General features: G+C 34.2%; 2 protein-coding genes across 16 annotated transcripts in view; both read right to left on the reverse strand.

The window, feature by feature from the left end:
- The window catches only part of LOC110838962 (kinesin-like protein KIF20B), a 29,991-nt gene extending 23,893 nt beyond the window's left edge, over window positions 1-6,098 (reverse strand). The window contains exons 1-5 of one of the 4 annotated variants that reach the window (XM_087340294.1): window positions 5,954-6,098; window positions 4,196-4,429; window positions 2,041-2,111; window positions 309-463; window positions 11-204 (exon numbers count right to left, since the gene is read on the reverse strand). In XM_087340294.1, the coding sequence (XP_087196420.1) occupies window positions 11-204; window positions 309-463; window positions 2,041-2,111; window positions 4,196-4,411 (636 nt within the window). In that variant the 5' untranslated portion in view covers window positions 4,412-4,429; window positions 5,954-6,098. Of the gene's footprint in view, window positions 1-10; window positions 205-308; window positions 464-1,210; window positions 1,323-2,040; window positions 2,112-3,853; window positions 3,921-4,195; window positions 4,430-5,953 lie in introns of those variants that run through there. The other 3 variants (XM_087340292.1, XM_087340295.1, XM_087340296.1) reach the window with 3 other exon arrangements.
- Window positions 6,099-7,357: 1,259 nt separating this feature from the next.
- On the reverse strand, window positions 7,358-23,207 carry LOC110838522 (lipid transferase CIDEA). 12 transcript variants are annotated; one of them, XR_015532548.1, is made up of 7 exons: window positions 21,030-21,490; window positions 19,863-20,000; window positions 19,592-19,757; window positions 19,060-19,236; window positions 16,857-17,034; window positions 15,410-15,469; window positions 7,358-10,438 (listed from the first exon to the last, which is right to left on the reverse strand). XR_015532548.1 is itself a non-coding variant. In XM_087340314.1 (5 exons), the coding sequence occupies exons 2-5, from the start codon at window positions 19,981-19,983 to the stop codon at window positions 16,929-16,931; spliced, it is 570 nt and encodes a 189-aa protein (XP_087196440.1). In that variant the 5' UTR covers window positions 19,984-20,000; window positions 23,078-23,207; the 3' UTR covers window positions 7,358-16,928. The 12 variants fall into 12 exon arrangements, 7 of the variants coding, with proteins under 7 accessions (XP_087196440.1, XP_021937517.1, XP_021937527.1 ...); XR_015532549.1 differs by lacking the exon at window positions 15,410-15,469; XR_015532546.1 differs by having other exon boundaries at window positions 7,358-15,469.
- Between the last annotated feature and the right edge of the window lie 364 nt (window positions 23,208-23,571).

The raw sequence follows: 23,571 nt of genomic DNA on the forward strand, positions 1-23,571 counted from the left end.
TTCCACTTACATTGTACTTATCTTGTGACCAAGCCATTATCTGTTGTTTGTATGAAATTTCTTGGCTCACTGACTTGTCATCAAGTTCCACAACTCTGCTAACCATATCTGGTTTGAACCTACAGCTGTGACTTTCCTTTCCACGAATGCTGTTAAACAGGACATTAATTGCCCGTGGAATAATACCAGGTTCTTGAGAAGTTCCTACAAACAGAATTCAATAAGTATTCTTACATCATCTTAGAAAATCTAAATTTGAATACAGGCTTATATACAATTCATGGCAATGAAAAAATAACACAACTTACCCTGAACAGTGTAAGTTTTTCCAGCACTGCTTGTTCCATATGCAAAAAGGAGGCAATTTTGTCCATTGACAAAGTCCTTTACCAAATCATGAACACACTCAGTGTATACTTTTTCCTGACTTGTATTACCCATGAATATTTTGGTAAATTTGAATCTGAGAAAATAATAACAACAACAACAACACTGATAAAAAAACAGTAGTCAAAGCCCGAGCAACATCCCAGGTTCTGATAACAGCACAAAAACAGAGGACGAAAAGAATAAAAATAACTATTAATTTAATCATGAAAGGCAATGGTTTCAAACACAGTACTTTGAATACAGAACCATGAAAAATAAATGGTTATGTGCTTAATTGTAACATCTGGTCATTTACAGCATAAATGAAACTTCATTATTCAATTAAAATCAATGGTGTTCAGTATAACAGAAACATTAAACATCCTTGTTGTGTGTGCATGCACATGCATCATGTGATGTGTGGGTTTAGAGGCATGCCAGCTTCTAAGGCTATTTGCAGCTGTATAGAATTCAATTTCAAGTTCCTGAGTTCATAACATGTGGTAAAATTAAAATATACATGCCAAACTGTAGAGGGTTTAACAGTGACAAGAATTACATCAAAACAATTAATAAAGAAATGTATGCTAAAATGTGATAAATGTTATGCAAGGTTATAAAAGCGCCTGCCACCGAGATCCTGAAAATGAGGGGTAAAAAGGTACAAATGGCACTAGGGTTACTGTAGTCCAACAGCAGCAATGAGGAATGGCAACAATCTGTTCAGTATTGTGTTTCACTTCCCCAAAGTTCTGAGTTATTCAAATAAACTCTTTATTTGAAAAAATACCCACAGAAAGAAGTCCTGTAGGTCAAAGGCCACATCTAACAGTGTGCTCACCAAACAATTCTTGCATCAAAGCAGTTGTTGATTGCACTAATGTTTCTTCAACAGTGTGGAGTGTTAGCGTCTCAATATTGTCCGATACCAGATGTTCCGTCACAAACACTTCCTGCATACCAAAACCTTTTTACCAGTCACGTACTGCTGCCTTATTCAGCACATCCTTGTTAAGATATGCAATAATAAATACTTCACCAACAGCAGCAGACAATTGTGATAAAAAGTAAGTTTTGAGAATGAACACACATTCTAGTCATTAATACACCATGTTCGCACTTGCAAAGCTTTTTTTTGTGCAACTGACTTGAATGTCATAGGGAAGGTTGGGACAGACTATTAAAAGGGGATGAATTTGGTTATGATTGATGGTGTGTGCTGTAATCCAATTCATATAGTTTCCACTAAAACAATGTATTTTTAATCTTTACTGTTGGTCTTTCTGTTCTGTTTCATTTCCTTATCAGAATCTGATCAGTGAGAGAATTGCATAGTTTCAAACAGTAAATTCCAAATTTATGTAAAATATAATAATCCAACATGTAAAATATATTTTGAGATTTCTCTTCACATTCTAATTTTAGAAGAGAATTCTTAAGACAAGACATTGTTGTTAATTATACAAACAACTTTAAATTAAAACTACACAAACTGTGAATTGTTAACATTGTTTATTTAGGTAATACAAATAACAAAATGCAGTTTAGCTCATGGGCTAATGTGCTGGACTTCAGATCAGAGACTGGTCAAGCCAGAAATGCATTAGTTATCACTGCCATAAGAAAATAAAGGTAAATATAAATTGCTTACACCTTGAATACCATACTTACTCATGAACCATGGGATCTTTCAGAGATCTTACTAACAAAGTATGGGAACCCTTAACTTCAAATGATCGATCCTAAAAGAATGCAAGAAGTCATCATAAGATACATGAAAACAATGCAGTTATCATAAATTTAACTACAGACAAAAGTATCCATCACACAATTATATTAATACATTTAATATGTGTACACAAATATGGAAATTTCTAAGCAATGTTGTGATTAAAAGTTTATTAATATTGAAATTGTTACAGTAACTACAGTGCCATGAGAATGAAAGATGGATGGAACTGCTTAAAGATTCTGTGTAATGGCAAGAACAATCATTTGGCTTAGCACAATATCCAATGGCTGACTTTAACATCCAGACTTTAATTTTGGGACCCTATTATCAGAGATTAAAATGAGTCTTGATCTTATTCCTTTTACAATAAATACTTTATATACCGTAATTATCCAGTTAAATAAAGAGTATCAATATTCTACAGAGCTCCACTTTCATTCACACAGTACAATATGGAATAATGCAGTCATATAAAACCATGTTTGCATGAAGGAACTTTAACCCTACAAATGCCAGTAGAAGTATATGCATTTGTACAGTATCTGAAATTTTTCAACTCTCATTTACAATTTTCATTACATATCCTTTGTACACCACATTCATAAACCATGTTATTTATTTACTCCTCTTTTCATCCTTATGGCCTCATTACAAAACTGACTCAACAGTTTCTTCTAGTATGCTCAACTCTAGCAGCAGTCTGTAAGAGTGTACAGACATATTCATCCATCTATCCATCCAATGGCTCTGTTCTAGTTCAAACTTCATAAATCTGAAATATGTTTTGCTTTAATAAACAGAGCACAACCAACTACCTAACACCAACAGCAGAATCCCAAGGTGCAACACTACTAATATCAAAGCTTGCCATTGGACACAATTCTAAGCCAGTTTCAGGCCATTCAGTTCTCATGACCAATCCACATGCCACATGGACATTTTTGGAGGCTTCCTATGCACTTTCATTTCTATTCAATTACACTCAAGGTCTCAAATTTATCACAAGTCCAGGTCCTACATGGTAATATGGCATGCTATCTACATAACAGGGCAGGAGAAGCTGATTATTGGCTGCCCATTTTCTCCTTATAGTATAGTATAGTTCAAAGTAGTCTCAAAGTGCTGACAAGCTTCTGTGCAAGTCTCACATTTTGAAAAAATGTTTCTAGAAATAGTATAGTTGTCTTGAAATAAGAGAAATTCCATGCCATTACATTTTAGTGCCTCATATATGAAACTCACAAATACTTAAATCAGATGTGCAGACAGGACACAATTTTTGACTCATTTGTTCACCAAAAACTTCAACTAATGCTTATTACCTCTGTGGGGCACAGCAATGCCCTGCATGACATGCCCATGTTTTTTCATCTTCAGTCAATAGCTCAAAAAAGGTAGTCAGATTTAATCTTACAAAAATATTCTAAATTTATTGTTTTGAAGGAAAAGAAAAAAAGCCCTAATATTATTCAAGCTCTAACTGCACACCAATTTAAAACTTTCCAATTATGCAGAGGCATACTGTCCTCAAAACAGCTGTAAATTCATGTAATCTAGCAAAGGATTTATGGTTAATTCTCGAGGAAGAAGCAGATAGCCTGTAAGACACAGATAAACTGGAATCCCTATAATACATGTAAGTGTATTTATATTTATAATAAGTAATAAATGTATGACCTGTTCTAGGAAAGCACGTACTTTAAGACAAAACAAGCAGAAAGTAAAATTTAACAAGACAAACTCAAGACTCACTTTCTTATATACAAGTCACTTGTAAAGATTTTCACAGTGTTGTAAGTATCACACATGAAAGTTGCTGAGCAAACTGATTTGTAATAAGATTCTGTAAGGAAGAAGAGTATGCGAGCAAGTCAGTGCAGCAGATCATAAAATAATAATACAAGCAAACTGGTAAAACATGTCAACAGATTCACAGGAAGTTCACAATAAAACAAACTACCAACATAGATGATACACTTCATTACCTTATCTAATACAACACAAAATAGACTATACAGAAGCTGAAAATCAGCATATATAAAAATATTTATAAATACGAATATATTGTCACACAAAACAGAGGTCTCAACTTGCCTGAGGTGGAGCCAAAATCGGTGCAGTATCATTCTTTGTTGGCTTTATTCTGAGATACACTTTCACCTTTGCATTTTTTGAAACAGTATGTTCTTCTACTTCATCTCCAAAAAGAGACAGTAAATTTGTCCGTTTAACTTCAAATAATCTTTTTCCTAGATATATACTGGGGTCTCTTGGATTAAGGTATGAAACATTGCTTGAGGTATCTTCCATTGTACACTCTGAAATATACTAAAAAAATTGCACATACATAAAATCAACTATGTTACTGAACAAACAAATAAATACACAACAACTTGCATAAACTTTTTTAAACTGGTGCATGTCTCAAGAAAACTCCAAAATACTGAACATTCACTTTTTAATAGTCTTGACATAGGCCATCTCAATTAATCAAATGGCTTGATGTTTCTATCTCTAAATAAAACATCCTGAATTATTTCAAGACATTTTTAAAATAAGTAAAATATAAATACTTCAAATAAAAGTATAAGGAAGAATCATGAACAAGTAAAAACTGAGAAAATCAGAGAAGCAGATGGCTCACTGCACAACTCAAGTTTCCTTCTTGAATAAAAAAGTGTATATGTTACAAGAATTTTTCATCATATACAATTTCTGACCAAAACAACCTAAATGATACATACAGACAATTTGTTTCAAGGAGAACAAAATGGGCATTTCATTAAAAGTAGGAGGATTAATCAACTGAGATCATGGTATGATGGGAATGATGTATTTTATACTTCATATTGTCATATTAAACTCTTTTTAGACTGGTTTACAATAAATAAAATTCATCCATTACCTCCTATACACAGTGCCAACATGTATGAAATGGTCTGATGTAACAATTAAATACTCTTCCACGTACATTATCTAAATAGTAGCCTTCCATGTAAATGTTAATGTAATACAAATTCTAAATGAAAAATATGCATGTCTGCTGCAACTTAAAGCTAAAATATGTAATTTTAATTTCCCAAATCTGGAATGTAATTAAATTCTGTTCTATTCCAGCTGTTTCTGAAAGGCAAAACAAGTAATTTTAACACCTAACAAGTACAGCTAAAGCTGCCAAGCTCACGCAATTTTGCAATTCTCTTTCAACTTATGGGCCTCTTAATAAGCAGAACTGTCAGCAGTAGACTTAAGATGAAAGGTAATTTCTACAGTAAACTCAAAAGTGAATTACTGTTCTAGAGGGCAGTAGTCCCTCATCCAATGTTCACAATTGATCCAAATCTTTTATTAGCTGACTTCATACACCAACTCTAGGACTGTCAAAATATAACTAATTAAACTACTCATCAGGTTACCCTCCTACACAAAGATTCGTCCACGCGTCACAGTAAAGCTAATTTACAATTTTTACCGTTTCTCTATTCCGACAGGAAAGTCTCATATAATAATTAATAACATTTATGTATTGCTTCATACACCAGTAATAGATGTACACTTAAATTCAATTCTTTATTAGTGTGCTGTATCAATAATAATAATTTATATACATTCCATGGACCCATAAGACAGTCAGATGACAATAGGATGTGGAAAAAGTCATAATAATAATACAATACATACTATTATATAAATTTCACATAATACAAAACAAAGGGTTCACCTAAAGAAATGATTAGCTACAAATAGATGTACCCGTTACACACAGAAGAAAATTTATCACTTATTTGTAAACAACATAAATTCATTGACAGAGTAAAAGGAGTGTGTAATGAAATATCTTTTTAATACTACCTTAAATTGCTCCTTGTTATTTACAAAACACGTTACATTCCACAAATGCGTACCACGACAATATCAGACCGTTTCAACGGAAGCTTTGAATTCTGTAATCTAATTGGTTTCCTTACACGAGCCAATCATCATAGCATTTATCAACCAATAGCTGTATTCAACCAATGGCATACATTTCTCCAAATAGCATCATTGATTGTGTGCAGTTAAGAAGACTGAAACCATACTTATCTTTCGATTTTAACTCCATGGGTATTGTACTGTCACCTATGCATAGTAGCAAACACAAGTCACGTATTTCGTTAGCGGTAACCCAGTCGGTAAGAAGGTTATCTACGCTTCAACATCCAACTTTTTCCAGTTACTTCTTCAAATCCCATCAAAGAGTAATCGAATATAATGAATCAGGTTGAAATTAATTTTTAGGTAAATCATTTTCAAGTAAATCTGTTTGTTTCGATTTCCAGGTCTATGTCTTTACTTGGATCCTCCTCTTCGACAGGCCTCAGAGTCCAGACACATTTATTGTGATGCTCATAGACAAGTCTGTCTGTAAGAGGATAACCTGGCGAGTTTATTAATCATATTTAAATAACAGCAAAGTCAGTTTAAAGTCTGCCAATCAGGGCTTTCCTTGGATCCCTCCCTTAATGTTTCACAATATGATAATACCCTTTCAAAATTAAGCATCATACACCCTTACATATATGTACATTGTTTCTGTTTTTAAAGAGAATTCTAAATGTTAAATTAGGAACTACTACTGTCTGGAACAGTAACTCACTTATGAGTTTACTTTGAAAATTACCTTTTGTTTCATGTCTACTGCTGACAGTTCTGATCACTTAGAGGTCCATAAGTTGCAAGAGAAGAGCAAAATTATTTACTTTAAAACATCTGGTGAAAAGTAAAAATTATGAAGCTTCCAGAAGGCCAGTGGTTTGTTGACTAATAAAACACTTCTGGCTGATAAACTCTGGACTGCAATGTCAATTATCGTAACACTGCTAAGTTCAAAACTCACTAATAGGTGCAGAGGCACTGAAGATTTGAACTCAAAATCAAAGAAGCCACACAATACTTTGTAGAAAATATGCTTACATAAATTCATAAGTTAAAAAATGAATGCTTTTCGTTATTGAATTGGACACATGTTTAACCTGTAATGCACAGGGGATATGGGCTAAGAAGTATCTGGGCTTGATTACCATGTTCAGCTTGATCATTATACTAGTATTTACTAACTTATATTAATAATAATTACCTCACTAAATGTCCTCAAGCACAACACTTGAAATATTTAACAGATTATAAAAATATATGAATATACATCACCAAAACATTCTGACTGAACTAACTTTTAAAAGTACCTCCACTTCAGATGTTTGAAATAAAGCTACAAGGTAAGGCCCTGAAATACTTTATTACAGCCTGGTTTTGACATATTCTTGCAAGTTATAATTTCAGTCCAAATTAAAAATATTTTATTCATCTTAAAAGACTTCATCAGGACGTGAATTAAACACTTAACAGCACAAAGATAATTTCTATAATACATTTAAAATGGCATTTGTATGTGATATAATAATATAGGAATACTCAGAACACATAAGATTATAATCATAATGCAAATCTTGTTGGAATGCAGAATAGTACCAACTTACTAGAATAACTGCATTAAAGTTATGTCAACAAAGACTTTTTAAGTAATCTTTCTGAATTCTCTGCCCATAGTAAGTGGAACTTGTTCTTATACTAAAATAGTATGAATATAAATACACTGGCACTGACAGTCTAGCCAACATATATTAAAACGTATGACTCACTCATGCCCAGAAAATGTGCTGCAATTTAATTTGTACAACCATACTCCTTGCTACAACAATAAAATGTGAATGTCCACAGAATGTGTTTTCTTATTTTAACATCATCACACATTTGAAATGTAAAAACTTTCATCAAAAGACTGCATGTATGCTTAGAATATCATTCCCAGCTTTCCAGCATTTCAAACATATCATTTAAAATTGAAAAGGATAATGTGAATATATCTTGACAATGTCAGCAGTAAATTTTGTACAGGCCCAAATTTACTGTAAACCTTATCTAAGAAAACAAAGGTTCTCTATTATGAACATTAGTTGTTTAAAATTAAACAATCTTTGTAATCTGCACTGTGTTAATAAAATAAATTACAGTAATATACAATGTTGAAAATGAATAACTTACCAAACAAAAACATTTTATTTATAGTTCAGTATAAAATGCATTTAGAAAACTGCAGAACATGAGCACTTTCAATTTGATACTTTCCAAAGAATACATCTATCCCTCGATTTACAATTTTTTATGTCAAATTACGTAAATAAAAACATAATTTTTGCTTAAAAAAAGAACCAATCTTCATCCGAGGACTAAGCACCTGCTTAGTAAGTAACAAATTCAGAGGAATATTAAGTCCTGATGTTTAATGGGGGCAGGGGAATTATCCTCCAGTTTCTGCATCCAGCCTGGCTCTGGGATCCACCTAGCCTTCTATCCAATGGGTACTGGGGTCCTCTCCCAGGGGAAAAGCGTGGCCGGGGTGTGACACTGACCACTCATCCCTATCTAGTACCCTGTAAAATCATGTCTAATAACAAAATAAGGAACTGATGGAGGAACATCCAATTTCTTCTAACATACACCAAACTGTATTGGAGAGTAAAATTTTGTAACTTTAAAACCTTTGACTCTGGTCAGATATGAAGTATAAAAAACAATCCCCCCTTTTTCCTTCTTGTATAAATATATCACTTCCCTACAGTTCACATAACAAGTGAGTTCTACATCAGGGTGCATTAAGAGTATCAAGAGAATTTCACAGAGTGATACTGAACCAACACATTTATCTAAAATTAGTAGTATGAAGAAGTTTTTAATATTGTCCTTTAGCTTAAAAACGTGTGGAACATGAAATGTAACTCTGATACTACCTATCAACATCAACCATAAAAATTCCATTAATAACATGTGTCTTACAAATTTGCAGCAAATATCAGTTTAACGTGATTGAAAGAACTTCACTGAGGAGTTTTAAGTGTGTAAACACACAGAATTATAATACTAATGTGTACCTAACTAGTTAATTCAGAATGTGTGAAATTTCTTCAGAAAAATATTATGCAGCTCAATGGTTCCCAACCTCTTCTGATTCAAGGATTTGTATATTAGAAGTGGGTTTTATGATTGGTTCAGTCTATCTCACAAAGCAACATTTACAAACATAATTATTGCCAGCAAGCCTAAACATAATTATTTACAACATAATAACTAAAATACCTATACGGTATTAAAGTCAAATAGATGCCATAAGTGCCCATAGTAAAAATTCACAATTCAGAAGTATGAACAAGGACAGAAACTATAAAAAAATTAAAAGGTTTTAAATGAGTTAATTTTCCAACACATAACAATGCTAACTACAATTTGCAAACTGGAATAAAATAAACCATCAACAATGGTTGCTAGTTTGTGGATTACCACTTGAAACAATGATGTTAGTGAATTTTCGTGTCCATAACTTCAGTTAACCGTAGACTCCTTAAAACCATGGAATATGTTTTAAGACACAAAGGTATCAGACAATGATCCATACAATACTTTCAAACAAATCAAAACAATGGTTAAGTTAGCTTATACTCATGTAAACATCTGTGGATGAAAATGTCACCTCCCAACATTTTTGTATTAAAATTGTTTGCTGCATATGAGAGAGATTAACACTGTAATTATCATAAAACCTTGCTCTAAACTCCTATTCAGAACCTCACTCCTCACCCAGTCCTGTCCTTGCTACAAAGAAAATCTTTGACGCTGACCCTGCTTTTCAGTGCTGGCACCATATGGAAGTGGGCTGTGCTGCCAATGCTTCAGATGAACATACTGCTCCACCATCAGGGCTAAAGTGAGGAGTATTCAACAACCAAAAGCTAACTAAGGGTAGAGTCTTGTAGGAAGCACAAAATGACCCGTCCTCTTAAACCATTCTTGCATATGAAACACATAACTGGAACTGCATAACAGTACATCAAACTATATAACTGGGGATGTGAGTATGCTGATGGGTTTTGGCGTCTTGACTGAAGGCCTTGCTTGATGTGTTCATACTAAGGGATGTTGCTACTGGTGGGAGATATGAGGAGTGTTGTGCAAAGGGGGATGGCTTAGGGAAAGGAGATGGACTGGCCAATCAGAGGCACTGAGATTATGATGAGGGAGATAAAGCCATGTCTGAGCCATGGCGCCAGAAGGTAGAGTGGCAGAAGAAAATAAAAGAGAAAAAGTGTCCCTTTTAGGGGACAAAAAAAGAGGATACAGACAAGTGATGTGGAATGCGGCAGCTTCCCACTTCCATCCTTACTGCTTCCCAACCACACTGGTGTCTCACTCCCACTCATCCATACCCTCCTTTCTGGTTCCCAAAAGGGCTGCTTCTCCTCTCACCTGTGTAAATTCAAATATGTGTATTACATGGGAATTATGTAATCTTGGGTGAATAATACTGCTTTCATGTTATTATGTTTTGGTATAAGGGAATAAATGAGACAGTCTTTGTATGGATCACAGAAAATTTTAAGTCAGCTGACCTTTCAATCTGCTCACAGGACACAGTTAAAGCATAAGATATACAGACCAGATCAGATTCAATTTCTCTTAAATGTGGTCCTAGTTCTTCAGAACAGAAGAGGTACAATACATATCTATGGGAATACACTAATATGTGTTAAAATTTCAGTACAGTACCATATAACAAACAATCACACATAATTATACCAGTAGCAATCAATTATACATGGAGAACTGGCATATACACAGCACAGCAGTCCAGTGAACTTAACAGAATATAATAATACAATGCAGTATGATAAAATACTGAGCTTTTTGTATTAAACCTGCAAATGGTAAGTACTAGCAACCTATGCGAATATGTTTACATACATCCATACGATGGTTGTCAGTATACATAAAATTAGATTTTTTTAAACTTAATTATTCCCTCCACTGATATGGCACTACAATTATCTCTCATTTCTGTTTATTAATTTTTTGTTACACATAAGAAAACCATACATACATCAAACACACTTATAAACACTACATATAGTTTTTTTTTTCAGGACACATCTCTTACTTTGTTTCACAATTTCTTATAAGCTTCAAAAAGGTTAAAAAGTGTTTCCTTGTCAATGCAAAAGTATTTAGAGATGACATGAGTTTTGGTGAAATTTGAGCAATTAATTGTGTTATAATTCCCACAGCCGATCAGTCTTGCAATAATCATTGTCCAGGGCTTTTGTAGATTGAATCCACATTAACACTGGCCATTTATGGATTGTAGCATATAATGTCATTGGCTTCAGAAAATGTAAGCCTATGCCATTTTACAATTAAATTTTACATTAGCCACTTAGTATTAACAATAAAAATGCACTCTCAGACTTGACTTCAAGCAAAAAATAAAATTACCTGACAGTTTTGCAAAATAAACAAAAAAAAAAGCCTGCAAATCCCACATATTTAAAATTACATACATCCTGTCCAGGCACCAACTTTTCCAAATCTGGATAAATGAGTGAGGAGGGGAGTGCAAGGTGGGAAAATGAATTCCATATCTGGGTTGAGGCTTATTATGAACATAAAGAACAAAGGTGTAACCACTGTGTTGCTGCAATAAATGCAAAACATTTGACAAATGTTCACTTTTATTAGTTTTCCTCAATGAGTTAATTTAATGGTGGTCTGTTCATATTAAACATTTCATAAATGTTTACAGTTTTTTATTAATCTAACTAAACTGCATCAAACAAGTACACCTCTTAAATATGCATTTATATACTATACAGTATTTTCTTATCTTCCGAACTACTGGATTCAGATTTAATTATTGATGGGAAAGTGTGCTTTATTGATTGTGTTCTTCAGTTTCTTACGCAGTTTAGAGTTGTTACAGAAGTTGCAAACTTCAAAGGTAGATTATCAACTATTATTATTATTAAGTGTTCTGTCTTACGACAGGTCCATTGCTCTGCCCAAAAAGAGCTCTCCAGTTGTCCCTATTCTCGGCTTCTCGCTTTAATTCCTGGAACGTCATCTTCTTTCCTTGTTTAAGGACATTTTAAAAAATGCAGTTTAACTGTCTTGACTTGAGTTCAGTGGTTTCAATTTATTTCTTCATAACAATGTCACTGACAAGACAAATTTTCATTTTAATAACTGAACAGGGTTAGAACTGTAATCAAAAAATGAAAGTACTGAGAAAAATAAAACTAGTTTAATTTTATAGTTACAAACTTAAAATAAAAATAATTTAAGCCCATAAATGTTATGATAAAGAAAAAAGACAAATATCTGAAGATAAAAATAAGTAAATGGGACCATTTTAATTGTAGTAGTGGCAGCCTACAGAACTTTTCCACAGTTTGTTACACACTGACAATAGAGTATCTTCCATATTAAAGTATATAATGCAATTTTATAGACCATATACCTCACTAACATTACTAGTCAATGGTAATTTCAATAAATAACATAGATTTCTTTGACGTATCTATAGAAGTGTTGTCTTTCCCATTAAAAATATGTTGTTGTTTTTTGGTTAATAGTCCCAAGATATGACTTAAAAAATAATTTAACAAATCACTTCAGTTAAACCAAACACTTATGGAAAATGGTATTATATACATGGAAATATGGATGGATGGGGATTATAGAAATAAAGAGTTAACTGTATGATAATAAAACCATACAGAGTACTGGTGAAGCTTCATGCTCGATAAAATTATAATCTAGTTCAATCCAGTCCACATCCTCAGAACCAATTTCCCTAAGATACATTTTAATACTACTATCTCCTGAACAGATCTTACAACAGCACTTAATTAATCCAAATTATGTCTCTTAACTTGAAAAATGTAATGTATTTATGTAACAATGTCAACCCCCTGAGCAAGAATAGATCAATTCATTTACTTTACCAAGTATTTTTCCAAATTCATAACAAAAATGAAAACTGTTTTCACTTCCTATCGAGACACTCTGAGGAATTACATTCTCCTACTTGTGTCATAATATGCTTCTAGCTTCACATATTTAATATGTATGTCAATATTACAGCTATTGCATATTGCATGAAATCAAGCCTAAGTGCATAGTTTGTTTTTATTAAATTTGTTTGATGATATTCACTGCTCTAATGAAACCATGCTGTATAGGCAGGTTGTCATTTGATTCAGAATATAACAATGTCACTTGCTATTGCAGCTTTCAGTACACCACTATCAAATTGGTCTTGTTTCATATAAAGATTTATTCAAGCATCTGCATTTATAAAACATTTGGTATTAGGCAAACCTGTTCTTAAAATACTTTCCTTTCCAAAATTTCAACTGCACAATCAGACTTGCTCTTCGCAGTCTGAGAAATCATTAATGCTTTACATTTTATAAAACTGTAAGACTAATGGTTGCACATATTTATATTCACTCCCATGGTAGATCAATGCATTTTTTACATCATAACCACAACAAAATCTGTCTAACGTTTATAAGCTACTCCTTGGAAACACCGAGTATACTTTGAAGTACACTACTGTTTAAACTAAACCTTCCAGTGACAGAAAATCTCTCCTTGCAAAATACTCTACCATTTAACAAACAGTAATTTCTGCCAATACCATACATGTCCAGGCTACAACAAAATGTAGTAGTATAAGAAACTGTAATCAGATAACTACATAGCTACAGTATGAGGTCCCATCTATCTATAAATCTTTATCATGACTTTCTTTCAATCAGAAACAATTTTCAATGTACTCATTCTTTAAAGTCGCACTATTTACAGCAATGCAAACTAAACTTGGTTAACAATATTAATACAAATACATTTACTATAATGTTCTGCATGTATTCATTATTGGTGAATGTGTTGTATTAAAAAGTTCATAGTGACAGCTATGTGACCACTGAAGTATATGCTTGCTCTTATCTTAAACTTCTGAATGCCCTACATATACACAAAACTGAAAACCTTCTTCTCAAAATATTTTTCATGCAAATAACACAGCTTGCATTCTTTTCTCTAATACTGGTACATCAAAAAACTACTGCATACTGTTTAAACTAATTTTCAGACTATGGTCTTCTGGGCTGTGGCACTGTGAACTCTTGTATGCAGTACTTTTACCCTGAAGATGGAGGCATTATGTTCCCCCCCAAAAATTAATAACCACTAACAAGGCTGCAAAGTGTCAGCCCAGAAGGTCACATCGTCTTGGATCTGAAATAACTTAAACTAACTTCTATCTAAATAATGACTTATCCATTACAAAGATCAACTGGTTAACACTATTTCAGGGAATAGTTGCTGTTTACTCTAATAATCATATGAAACATGGTGGGAAAGATGCAAAGTTAGTGACTGTTAAAGCATATGGTGCAAATAGTTACCACTGAGCTTTAAAGTGTTTAGTGATAGGATTATTAGTCAATAAAAAATAGGCAAGGATGTACAAAAAAGTAACCATGTCTTAATTTAAGGTATTATCTCAGCACCTGCCTGGAGGGACTACGGAAAGCCATAGAAATCTCAGTGAGAATAGCTGGTCTCTGGGACCTCATGAATGCAAAGCAGATGTGCTAATCACATGACTGAAATGTTCAGACTTTACACTCTAACATGCAAGATTAAACATTACTTCAATAAACATTGTACTTGAATAAATAGGCTCCAAGCACAGTTCAGAATGAGACAATGGACTGGAATACAAGCACTTTATTAAATAATTATTTGTTAAACATTAGTATATCTATGGTAGGTCAAAGAGACCCACTCAAATTTGCTTCATTTTCTATACTTTTGGTTCATGTTCCCTGTTGTCTGTTTCATATTCTTCATATTTTTATATTCTTCAAATGAAACATTTAACATTTATTCTGTTATATAATGCAGCAAGAAATTAAACATGCCATTTCACCAAGGGTGGCAAATAAATTTTAAAGTATCATGAAGATTTTTCAAGTGGCTTAACCAACACCTATACACTGAAATAAACTCTGGAGAAAATTTAATCTACAAAGGATAATTTACTTTTCTTTGGTTCTTTAGCTGGAATCTGGACCCAGAGGAACACCATATTCACTACAGCATACATAAAACTGGTGAAATTAGGCCCAGTGATATTCAGAAAAATGTTATTCTTGGAGGAAATATTTTCTACATTCCATATAAAAGATTCACTAACAATCTAAGAATACAGTTTCACTAATAGTAAAAAAATAAACGTCTTCTAATAGGGATTAAATTTCTAACTGCAATTACAGTACCACAAGCATTTAAAAGGGCACAGAAAACAGCGGGTCTCATAGCTGTCATAAGTACTATTACACAAAAATAAGAAACTTCATTACCCTGCTTTACCTTAGTACAGTAGTTCCCAACCTTTTTAGGCCACTTTTCTCCAAGCATGGTATGTGTAATCTGTAAATATTAAGCGTGCTCTACAATTATCAGAAAACTAATCCCATTATTTGTTTTCTGTAACATTTAATGTATGTGGAGTACATTTACTACAGGTTTAGAACCCCTGTCTTTGTCCACCCAGGGCTGCTCAGGTATCGTATCACTATTGGAGGTTAGGTATACCACAAAAATGCAAGTCACTTGACAAACAGATGCATCATGCCTAAAAATACTGTTGCAACTAATTACAGTTCCTTATTCAGAATATTTATGTTTTGTTTTACTTAACATTAAAGGTGGCAGTGAGAAGTTGGTTGCACGGAAATGTATTGGTAAAAGCAGATTAACAGTATAGTGATACAAAATAATGTACACAGCAGAAATAAATGAAGAAAATACAGAGGGTCTGCACTCTAACACTACTTCAAACACTAGCAAAAATGTTTAATATTAAATAATTACAAACCAACTCTAAATTCCAACTATGTTCTTTTTATTTTAGTATGTACTCTGAACTATAGTTTATCATAGTAGCAAACAATAAGATAAACCAGTATTTCAGATTGCATTAATTTAATGTTTTGAGACTGATATGTGACAATGTTGGACAAAATACAATACAGATTTTTGGATTCTCCCATTAATACTTGTACTATATATGATGAACAGCTTTCTAATTGGTTAGCCACCATCTGAAATAATTAACCTACTATTAGTGGCTTCTGAGTCATAGAAATACATGCTAACACATAAATCACATCACTGTGTCATGATTATTCTAGAACAAAGTAGCATGAAAGCAACAGAGGTATGGAAAATCTGAACAGTATCTGATGATTAAAAAGAAAGTTGCCATTTTCCTGACTGGAAACTATAAGTGCTATGAGTAAATTTAAAAATGTATGTATACATTTATTGAAAATTGTTTTGCGGGTATGTACATTCCTCTTGCAGAAGCAATATTGGTGTTACATTTCTTAATAACATTAAAAATACTAATTTAAAACCAATGCACAAAGATTTTATATGTAAAAACTTGAAGAATCCACTGGATATAATCTACACAATGCAAAACCATACATTAATCATAACACTTCATTATATTATACTGGAAACTCTGTACATGCACTGTATGAAATCCAACACAGCCTCCTTTTTACAGTAATGCAATGACTTTAATGGAATTAAAAGAGTACTTTTATGAGCAATTTATAATATCTGGTGAAATAATTTTGGAGCAAACTCTTGTTAATGCACATGTATTGATTGTTTTACATTCATATGTTAATTCTTTGAAAAACCTGATGATATCACTAGTTTTTACCTGCTTCCACAGGAAAAGGGTAGTTTCAAGTTTCTACCATTTGATACAGATTAATTCAAACATGTATAAAAAGTAACTCACCCAACTGTGGGCTAGGAAAGTCCCCATTCATACCTCAGAATACCTGTCCACTTTTACTTTCATATGCTCCTTCTATTTGGAGGCATGGTATATTTTGAGCAACTCCATGGCTTCCTGAGCCTGTCGCTTTTCTGTCAAGAATCTTCCACTAGCTTCCTTCAGCTGCTCTAGGAAGGTTCTGCTGGAACAGGCAACAGTCGAGTCTTAGCCTGTACCACACTTACAGATGAGCTGCTTGCAATTGCAGACAATGAGTTCTACTGACTGGAACTATAGCATCATCCATGTATCTAAAGCCCTGAAAATGAGAATGAAGATGCACCTCATTTCTACCCATGTAGAAGTGCAAACTTAAGTTTTCATTACAACAAAAACATATTTCATTTGTCATGTAATGATAATGGTGAAAAGATTTCACATTATCTGAAAATAGTTTGAGTCAAGGTTTATATACCTCAACTTACAACTTTCTCCAATGATATGCTCATAATAGGTTACAGATGTGTGTGCATGCATACACGTTCAACATTTATCAAGTCTTTCACGGCCTTATCAGTATCTGGCTCCATTCAAATAGGCTGGAGAATACAGCATCACTGCTAAGTAAACTGCCATGGCATGTGTACAAGGCGGCATGGATTTAGACTGCACATATCAAAATGGGCAATTTTTTACCATCTTACACCACATATCAATGGCTGAAATTTTGTGTATAATAATTAATAGATGGGCCCTGGAAATAAGCAAAATTTAAGATGAGATTTTGACCTGATAAACCTGACCATTTCCTTCTGAGTAATGTTGAGAATGTACTAAATGTCTTCAAATTATTTTTTCTGATAAAGTCACTTTTCACATAAATGGTACATTAATTCATCATATGTGAAAGATTTGGAGATCATGCAATTCCATGTTGTACTGGAAAAAAATGCTACAGTTGAAAAGGTAATGTCTGGCAGGGATTAATGAATAGTTGCATTATTGGACCTTATCGGTCTGCCAGAAAATAATTACCATTCAGGTTTCAAAAGATGCACTGGAATTCTGTCATTCCACAAACTGAGGGCACAAAAAGTTAAAATGGAATGTCAATTTATTTTCACCATGGCAATCTGCCACATTTAAGAACACACTTTCATGAAGTCTTATATGCAGAATAGTTAGACCACAGGAACTAAAAGAGTTTCTGATATGAAACAGACTTCTTTCCTGGCAGTACATTATTAATGCTATCTATTTAGTAAAGATTTGTGATTTAGAGTACTTACAGGAAAAATATGTGCAAGCATTGCAACTGTTACTCTGAACATGTTCAGCCAAGTACATATGAAAAATGTCTATCACCTTGATTTTTGCGAAAACTTAATCAAACTCGTGTGTAAGGTATGTTATTTGTTATACCTACAGCTGTGAAATAATTTTGTAAAATTTATGTACAGGTTTACAGACTTTGTTTTGATGTATCTCATAATCACTGGTTTGCCTGCTAGCACCATGGCAAAGTACATTATACCAGTACACACAAGTCTGAAGGGGGTCAGTTTAAAATGATTATGATTCTAGAGAACTGTTTACCTTGGATGACTAATATTGGATCAATACATGATTTATTAGAAGACAGTGATGGTAGTGTTACATCAAATCAATACAAGAAGTGAAGCCGGGGCTAAAGTGATTAATTTCACTGTTTGTAGTCCTAGTTTAAATTATGTTGTCTCACATCAGTGCAGATTCTAAATAATGTTACTGCTTTTGACCAACATTACTGAATGTGCTGGTTTAGTGGTTAGCACTTCTGCTTCATACTTGCAGGGTCTGGGATCGAAAAGTTGGCCGAGACTGGCTATCTTGACTGAGGTTTTTTGTGGTTTTCTTAGTTATTCCAGGCAAAAGCTTAGGTAGTATCTTAAAATACACCACAACCGCTTGCATAACAATGTTTCCCAGTTTTAATCACCTAACATTTTGCTGCAAGATTAATGAAAATGATTGAAGAGAATATCAAAGGCATTTGGAGTAAAATTATGCAATACAAACAACAACTGCTCATACACTCTGAGTACAGACTTCATCAAATCATATGCTAAGCATGAGCCTTGACTGAGCTCTAAACTTGCGATTATGATTATGGTCACTTGTATTTAACTGATTATGAGTATTGACACAGAAGAGAACAGCAAATGTAAGCCTTCTTTATACTTACTTATCTGGCATGATGTCTGCTAAACTTTCAGGGTCCATGTCACTCAGTAATTCCAGGTCTTTTCCTCCAAGCATTGATATATGAGTAAGATCACCTTGTAACCGTTCTACCAAACCACCTAAATCCCTTTTGGTATGTGTCCCACTAGAATCCGGTTCATCTACTATTATCTGATACCTAAAAGCATATAAGTAAAGTAAAGTAAAGCTGTCCCACTATATGCCATGTAGGCGCTTGGGGGGAGTGGAGGTATAGCTCCTACTCTTTCTTGACCTTGGCACTAGATGAGGGTAAGTGGTCCAAAAATATTACATTTATTCTTTGATTTTAAGGAATGAATGTTCTAATTCTTCAACTGAAAAATTCTTAAAGTACAAATGTAACAGAATGTTTAAATAATCAGCACAGTATCTATTTAGAAATATCCATACTAGATGGAAGTGAATGAACAATACTCTGGTCATTTTACATATGAAGAAAGGCTCTCAAGTACTCACTGGATCATTTACTTTCAAGAATAGTTTATTCTAACCTGGGCAATTTTCCTGGAGGTAACCATTTCTGATCATTAATTAGAATCATAAGAGTGGTGTTTCTTTCCATGGTACTAAAATACTCATCATCATCAACTTCTGTGCCATCTTGTTCTAAGACAATCTTCACAGGAATATCCCTTGGAAGGTCCATTTTATTACGAGCTAGAAAAAGCACAGAAACTTTGACATTTACCATAAATTCACATTTTTGAACAAGACTGTCATGATTAACAAAGCTGTATATTATTAATACTGCAAACAACTTACCACGAATAATAAGATCCTGTAATGTAGCTGCCACAACACCTTTCCTCTTTTCTCGTGTTAAGTCAACAACTTTGAAAGGTACTCCATTTCCAGTTGGAGAACTGTCAGTATTTAGTTCCATCTATGTTTAGCTCAATCCTGTGTCAACCCAAAATAATTAGTTAATAAGAAACTGGTTACAGCCACATTTTATTGTTGTATCAAATTGTGTAAAAAAAATATTCATTCTTAATCCTTCTGGTACCAGTTAACAGCATATTTTGCTGGATGAATACAACCTTTATCTTTTGGAATAACTGTTGCATGGTACTCCTTATGGATAGACTGAGAAAATGCACAAAAATCATATTTATTTAACGTCTTCACTGGAAAATTACACTGGTCATTATTTACATTTAAAAGAAAAGGTAAGGCAAACTGAAGACACATGGAGGAACAAACATAAATCTATTTGCATTCTTAACCTTGGAATTAGATCACCTTCATACTCCACCCACTTCACCACAGAGGAAAGAGCTCCACGGCAAGTATGGACAGTAACAAAAGGAACAATCAACATGCAAGGAATTCAACCGGCATTAACAAGTGAAAGGAAAGGATACTGCCACCTCACTACTGGCTAGAGATAAGGTGTTCATGTGGAAAATGACCAGTTTGGATTCAACCTTAGCTAATACGGGAGCTTTACTGTGAATGGATAACCTTACAGTAGTGACTGATTAGCGAATTAATATAATTCATATATTAAAATTAGTATAAAAGTAACCCTGTGACTCAGTATCACTACTTCAAGGCATTTCTGGTATGTGAAAGAAAACCTCCAAAACGTTAAATTACAAATACAACCAATTGTAGTAGAATATATGCCCAGAAAGCAAATACATAAGTTCTTCACCAGCATGGGTTATGATTTTTGTTCACTTGAAACAAATATCAAATCACAAATTCGAGTTAAAAAAAGTACATGACCATTAGGAAATGTGTAAGGTTATGTTGCTTCGGCAAAATAAGATCTGAGCAAAATAGTTCCTTTCCACTAGGAGTGTCCCTTCCAACACATGCTAACATGTACTAGGCTTTGTGATTCAGGCATAATGTTACAGTAACAGGCTAAAAGCTGCATAACACAGAACTGACTTTACCTTGAGCACTTGAAACTGATTTTACCTTGACACACCTGCAACGCCCAAGTGCCCAGTACTTAACAAGATTCACAGACAATATGCACCGAGACGGGTCGTCACTATCCAAAGCAGACAATCGGTCTGAATTCTAGGGTACCTGCTACAGACTAAACATCTTTGAGGCAGGTCACAGACGGCCTGGGTCATTACCCTCATACGCCTCGTATAATCAATACTTGCTTCGGTGGCGACGACCTTACAACCCACACAATTTGCCAACTCCACCCTATATTCCTGTCAGTTATCCATTCCTATGTCGGTATTCAGTAAATATACTTTCATATACTTTGCAAAAGTATACAGAATTGGTTACACCAACGCACGTAGATTTGTGTTTATACAAAAGTGACATAAAATTCTTTCACGTTATACTCATGTGATATTTATGGTCAATATCGACACAACAGATCGCCCAAGCATATGGTAGGTTTGTTTTGGAAACAAAGCAATAGAACCTACTTACAAGTTATATAAAATGCACCTTTATCCAATTTACATTCCAAAAATTAACACAGAGTTGCAAACTTAATGAAGGCACAGAAATTTACCTACAGGGAACTTTAAAGGTGTTACAAATCTCCAGCTCAATTGCAGATACATAAAACACGAATTTAAACAGTTTTCATAATTTAATGCTCAAACTGTGGTATGGAACAACATAGCTGCTGACGGAGAACATATTATGTTCTCAATATAGCAGCGCTCAGTACCGTGGGCACTACGAGTACTTATAGACATAAAATTCCTTCATCTGGTGACCCATTCATTTAATTCGTTCACTTCCTTTCTTTAACTAGAGCAGAGCGCTCCTTTCGGAGCTCCTCGGGGGAAGGGGTTGGGGTTGGGGGGGGGGGGTTGGTCAAGTATGTAAAACGCAACCAACTAAACTAAACTACCCCCCCCCCCGAATGGAGGGTTGGTTGTGTCTTAAAAATTTACGTAACACACTAAATTAACCCCGCTGTCTCTATCTGATATTTTACTTCTTTACGTCGCTGTTCAGAGGCCAACTATTCTTGGTCAGTCAACTTTCTACGACCAATCCCCCCCTTGCACATCTTCGTCTGTTTTTCTACGTGTCGTTAATATGGTCTCGTGTAACAATGTAAGTCTTCTTTCGCTTATCCTTAATTGTTAAATAGATCTGATGTTTTAGTTCTTTACGTCGCTATTCAGAGGCCAACTGTTCTTGGTCAGTCAACTTTCTACGTCTAATCCCACCCTTGCAAAACTTCGTCTGTTTTTCTGCGTGTGGTGTTCATATGGTCTCGTCTATCATTGTAAGTCTTCTTTCGCTCTTCCCACCCTTGCAAATCTTCGTCTTAAAATCGCTCATAATAGTTTTCGTAATTTACTTTCGGAGAGTATCGGGGGGGGGGGGGGGGGGTGAAGTTTATAAAACGCAACCAACCTTGTATAAGAAACTAAACTAACCCCCCCCCCGAATGGAGGGTTAAAACAATTGACCAACCCCCCCTTCGGAAGGGTTAGTTTAGTGTCTCATTGAAGTGTTTTAACACTTGAGTAAGAAACTAAACTACCCCCCCCCCGCCCCCCGAATGGTGATTAAAATACTTGACAATCGGGATGGAGGTTGGTCAATTTTTTAAAACGCAACCAAGGGGGTTGGTCAATTGTTCATAAAGCAACCCCCCCCCCTCGAAGGTGGAGGTTGCTTGCCTTTGCTGCTATTAGCAGTCTTTCTTGGTTCTTCATTACTAATTTACTTTTATATTTTATACTTTCTTTTTCAGCGTCTTGTTTTTTTTCTCCTCTGTTCTTACCGAATAAGTTTTTCTACGTGTGTCGTTAATATGGTATTGTAAGTCTTTTTTCGCCCTTCTTTATTTCTTAAATAGGTCTGATGTAGAAGTTCTTTACGTCGCTGTTCAGAGGCCAACTGTTCTTGGTCAGTAAACGTTCTACATCCAGCCCCACCCGTGCAAATCTTCGTCTTAAAATCGATCATAATAGTTTTCGTAATCGTAATATATCGAGTATATACGAGTAGTATTATTAGTATCACTTTACCTTGTTGCAGTTGTTGGATATGGTACTTCAAATAGTTGATAACTTCTTTTTTCACTTTTCTGATGTTTTAGGCCAAATGTCAGTCAATTTTTAATAATGCGACGTGCTGCTTCTGGAGCAGTGATAATGCGACTGGCTTGGTAGTAAAGCGTTATTTGTTTACTCGGCATTGTTGATGACGTCATTTCTTGAAGACAATGACTAATCACAAATTTTTATAGTTGATACAATCAATGTGTATGTTCACATTTCATGTTGTCATGGCAACGGCTATGAAGATGACTGCTTTCTGAGTTGTTGCAAGTTGTTGCACCATGTAGTCTAGTAGATGCTTACCGATATTACAAATCCATTGATTAGTGTTATTCTTATTATTTTGGTACCTCATGCAGATGCCTCTATAACAGCCTATAATACATTCATGTATAAGGGCATCCATACCTGCACATTGTAATGATGAGAAGTAGATCCCTCCATAACAGCCCAATATAATG

Source organism: Zootermopsis nevadensis, unplaced genomic scaffold, assembly GCF_977971745.1.
Source record: "Zootermopsis nevadensis isolate Lab colony 2312 unplaced genomic scaffold, Znev_1.0 Znev_ptg000061l, whole genome shotgun sequence".
Lineage (NCBI taxonomy): Eukaryota > Metazoa > Arthropoda > Insecta > Blattodea > Termopsidae > Zootermopsis > Zootermopsis nevadensis.

Bases quoted from the DNA above. Each gene is read 5' to 3' on its own strand.
- LOC110838522 (XM_087340314.1), bottom strand. From the start codon at position 19,983: ATGGAACTAAATACTGACAGTTCTCCAACTGGAAATGGAGTACCTTTC. The intron at 19,758-19,862 runs GTAAGTTGTTTG...TGCTTTTTCTAG, and splicing joins ACAGGATCTTATTATTCGTG to CTCGTAATAAAATGGACCTT. The intron at 19,237-19,591 runs GTTAGAATAAAC...ATATGCTTTTAG, and splicing joins CCTCCAGGAAAATTGCCCAG to GTATCAGATAATAGTAGATG.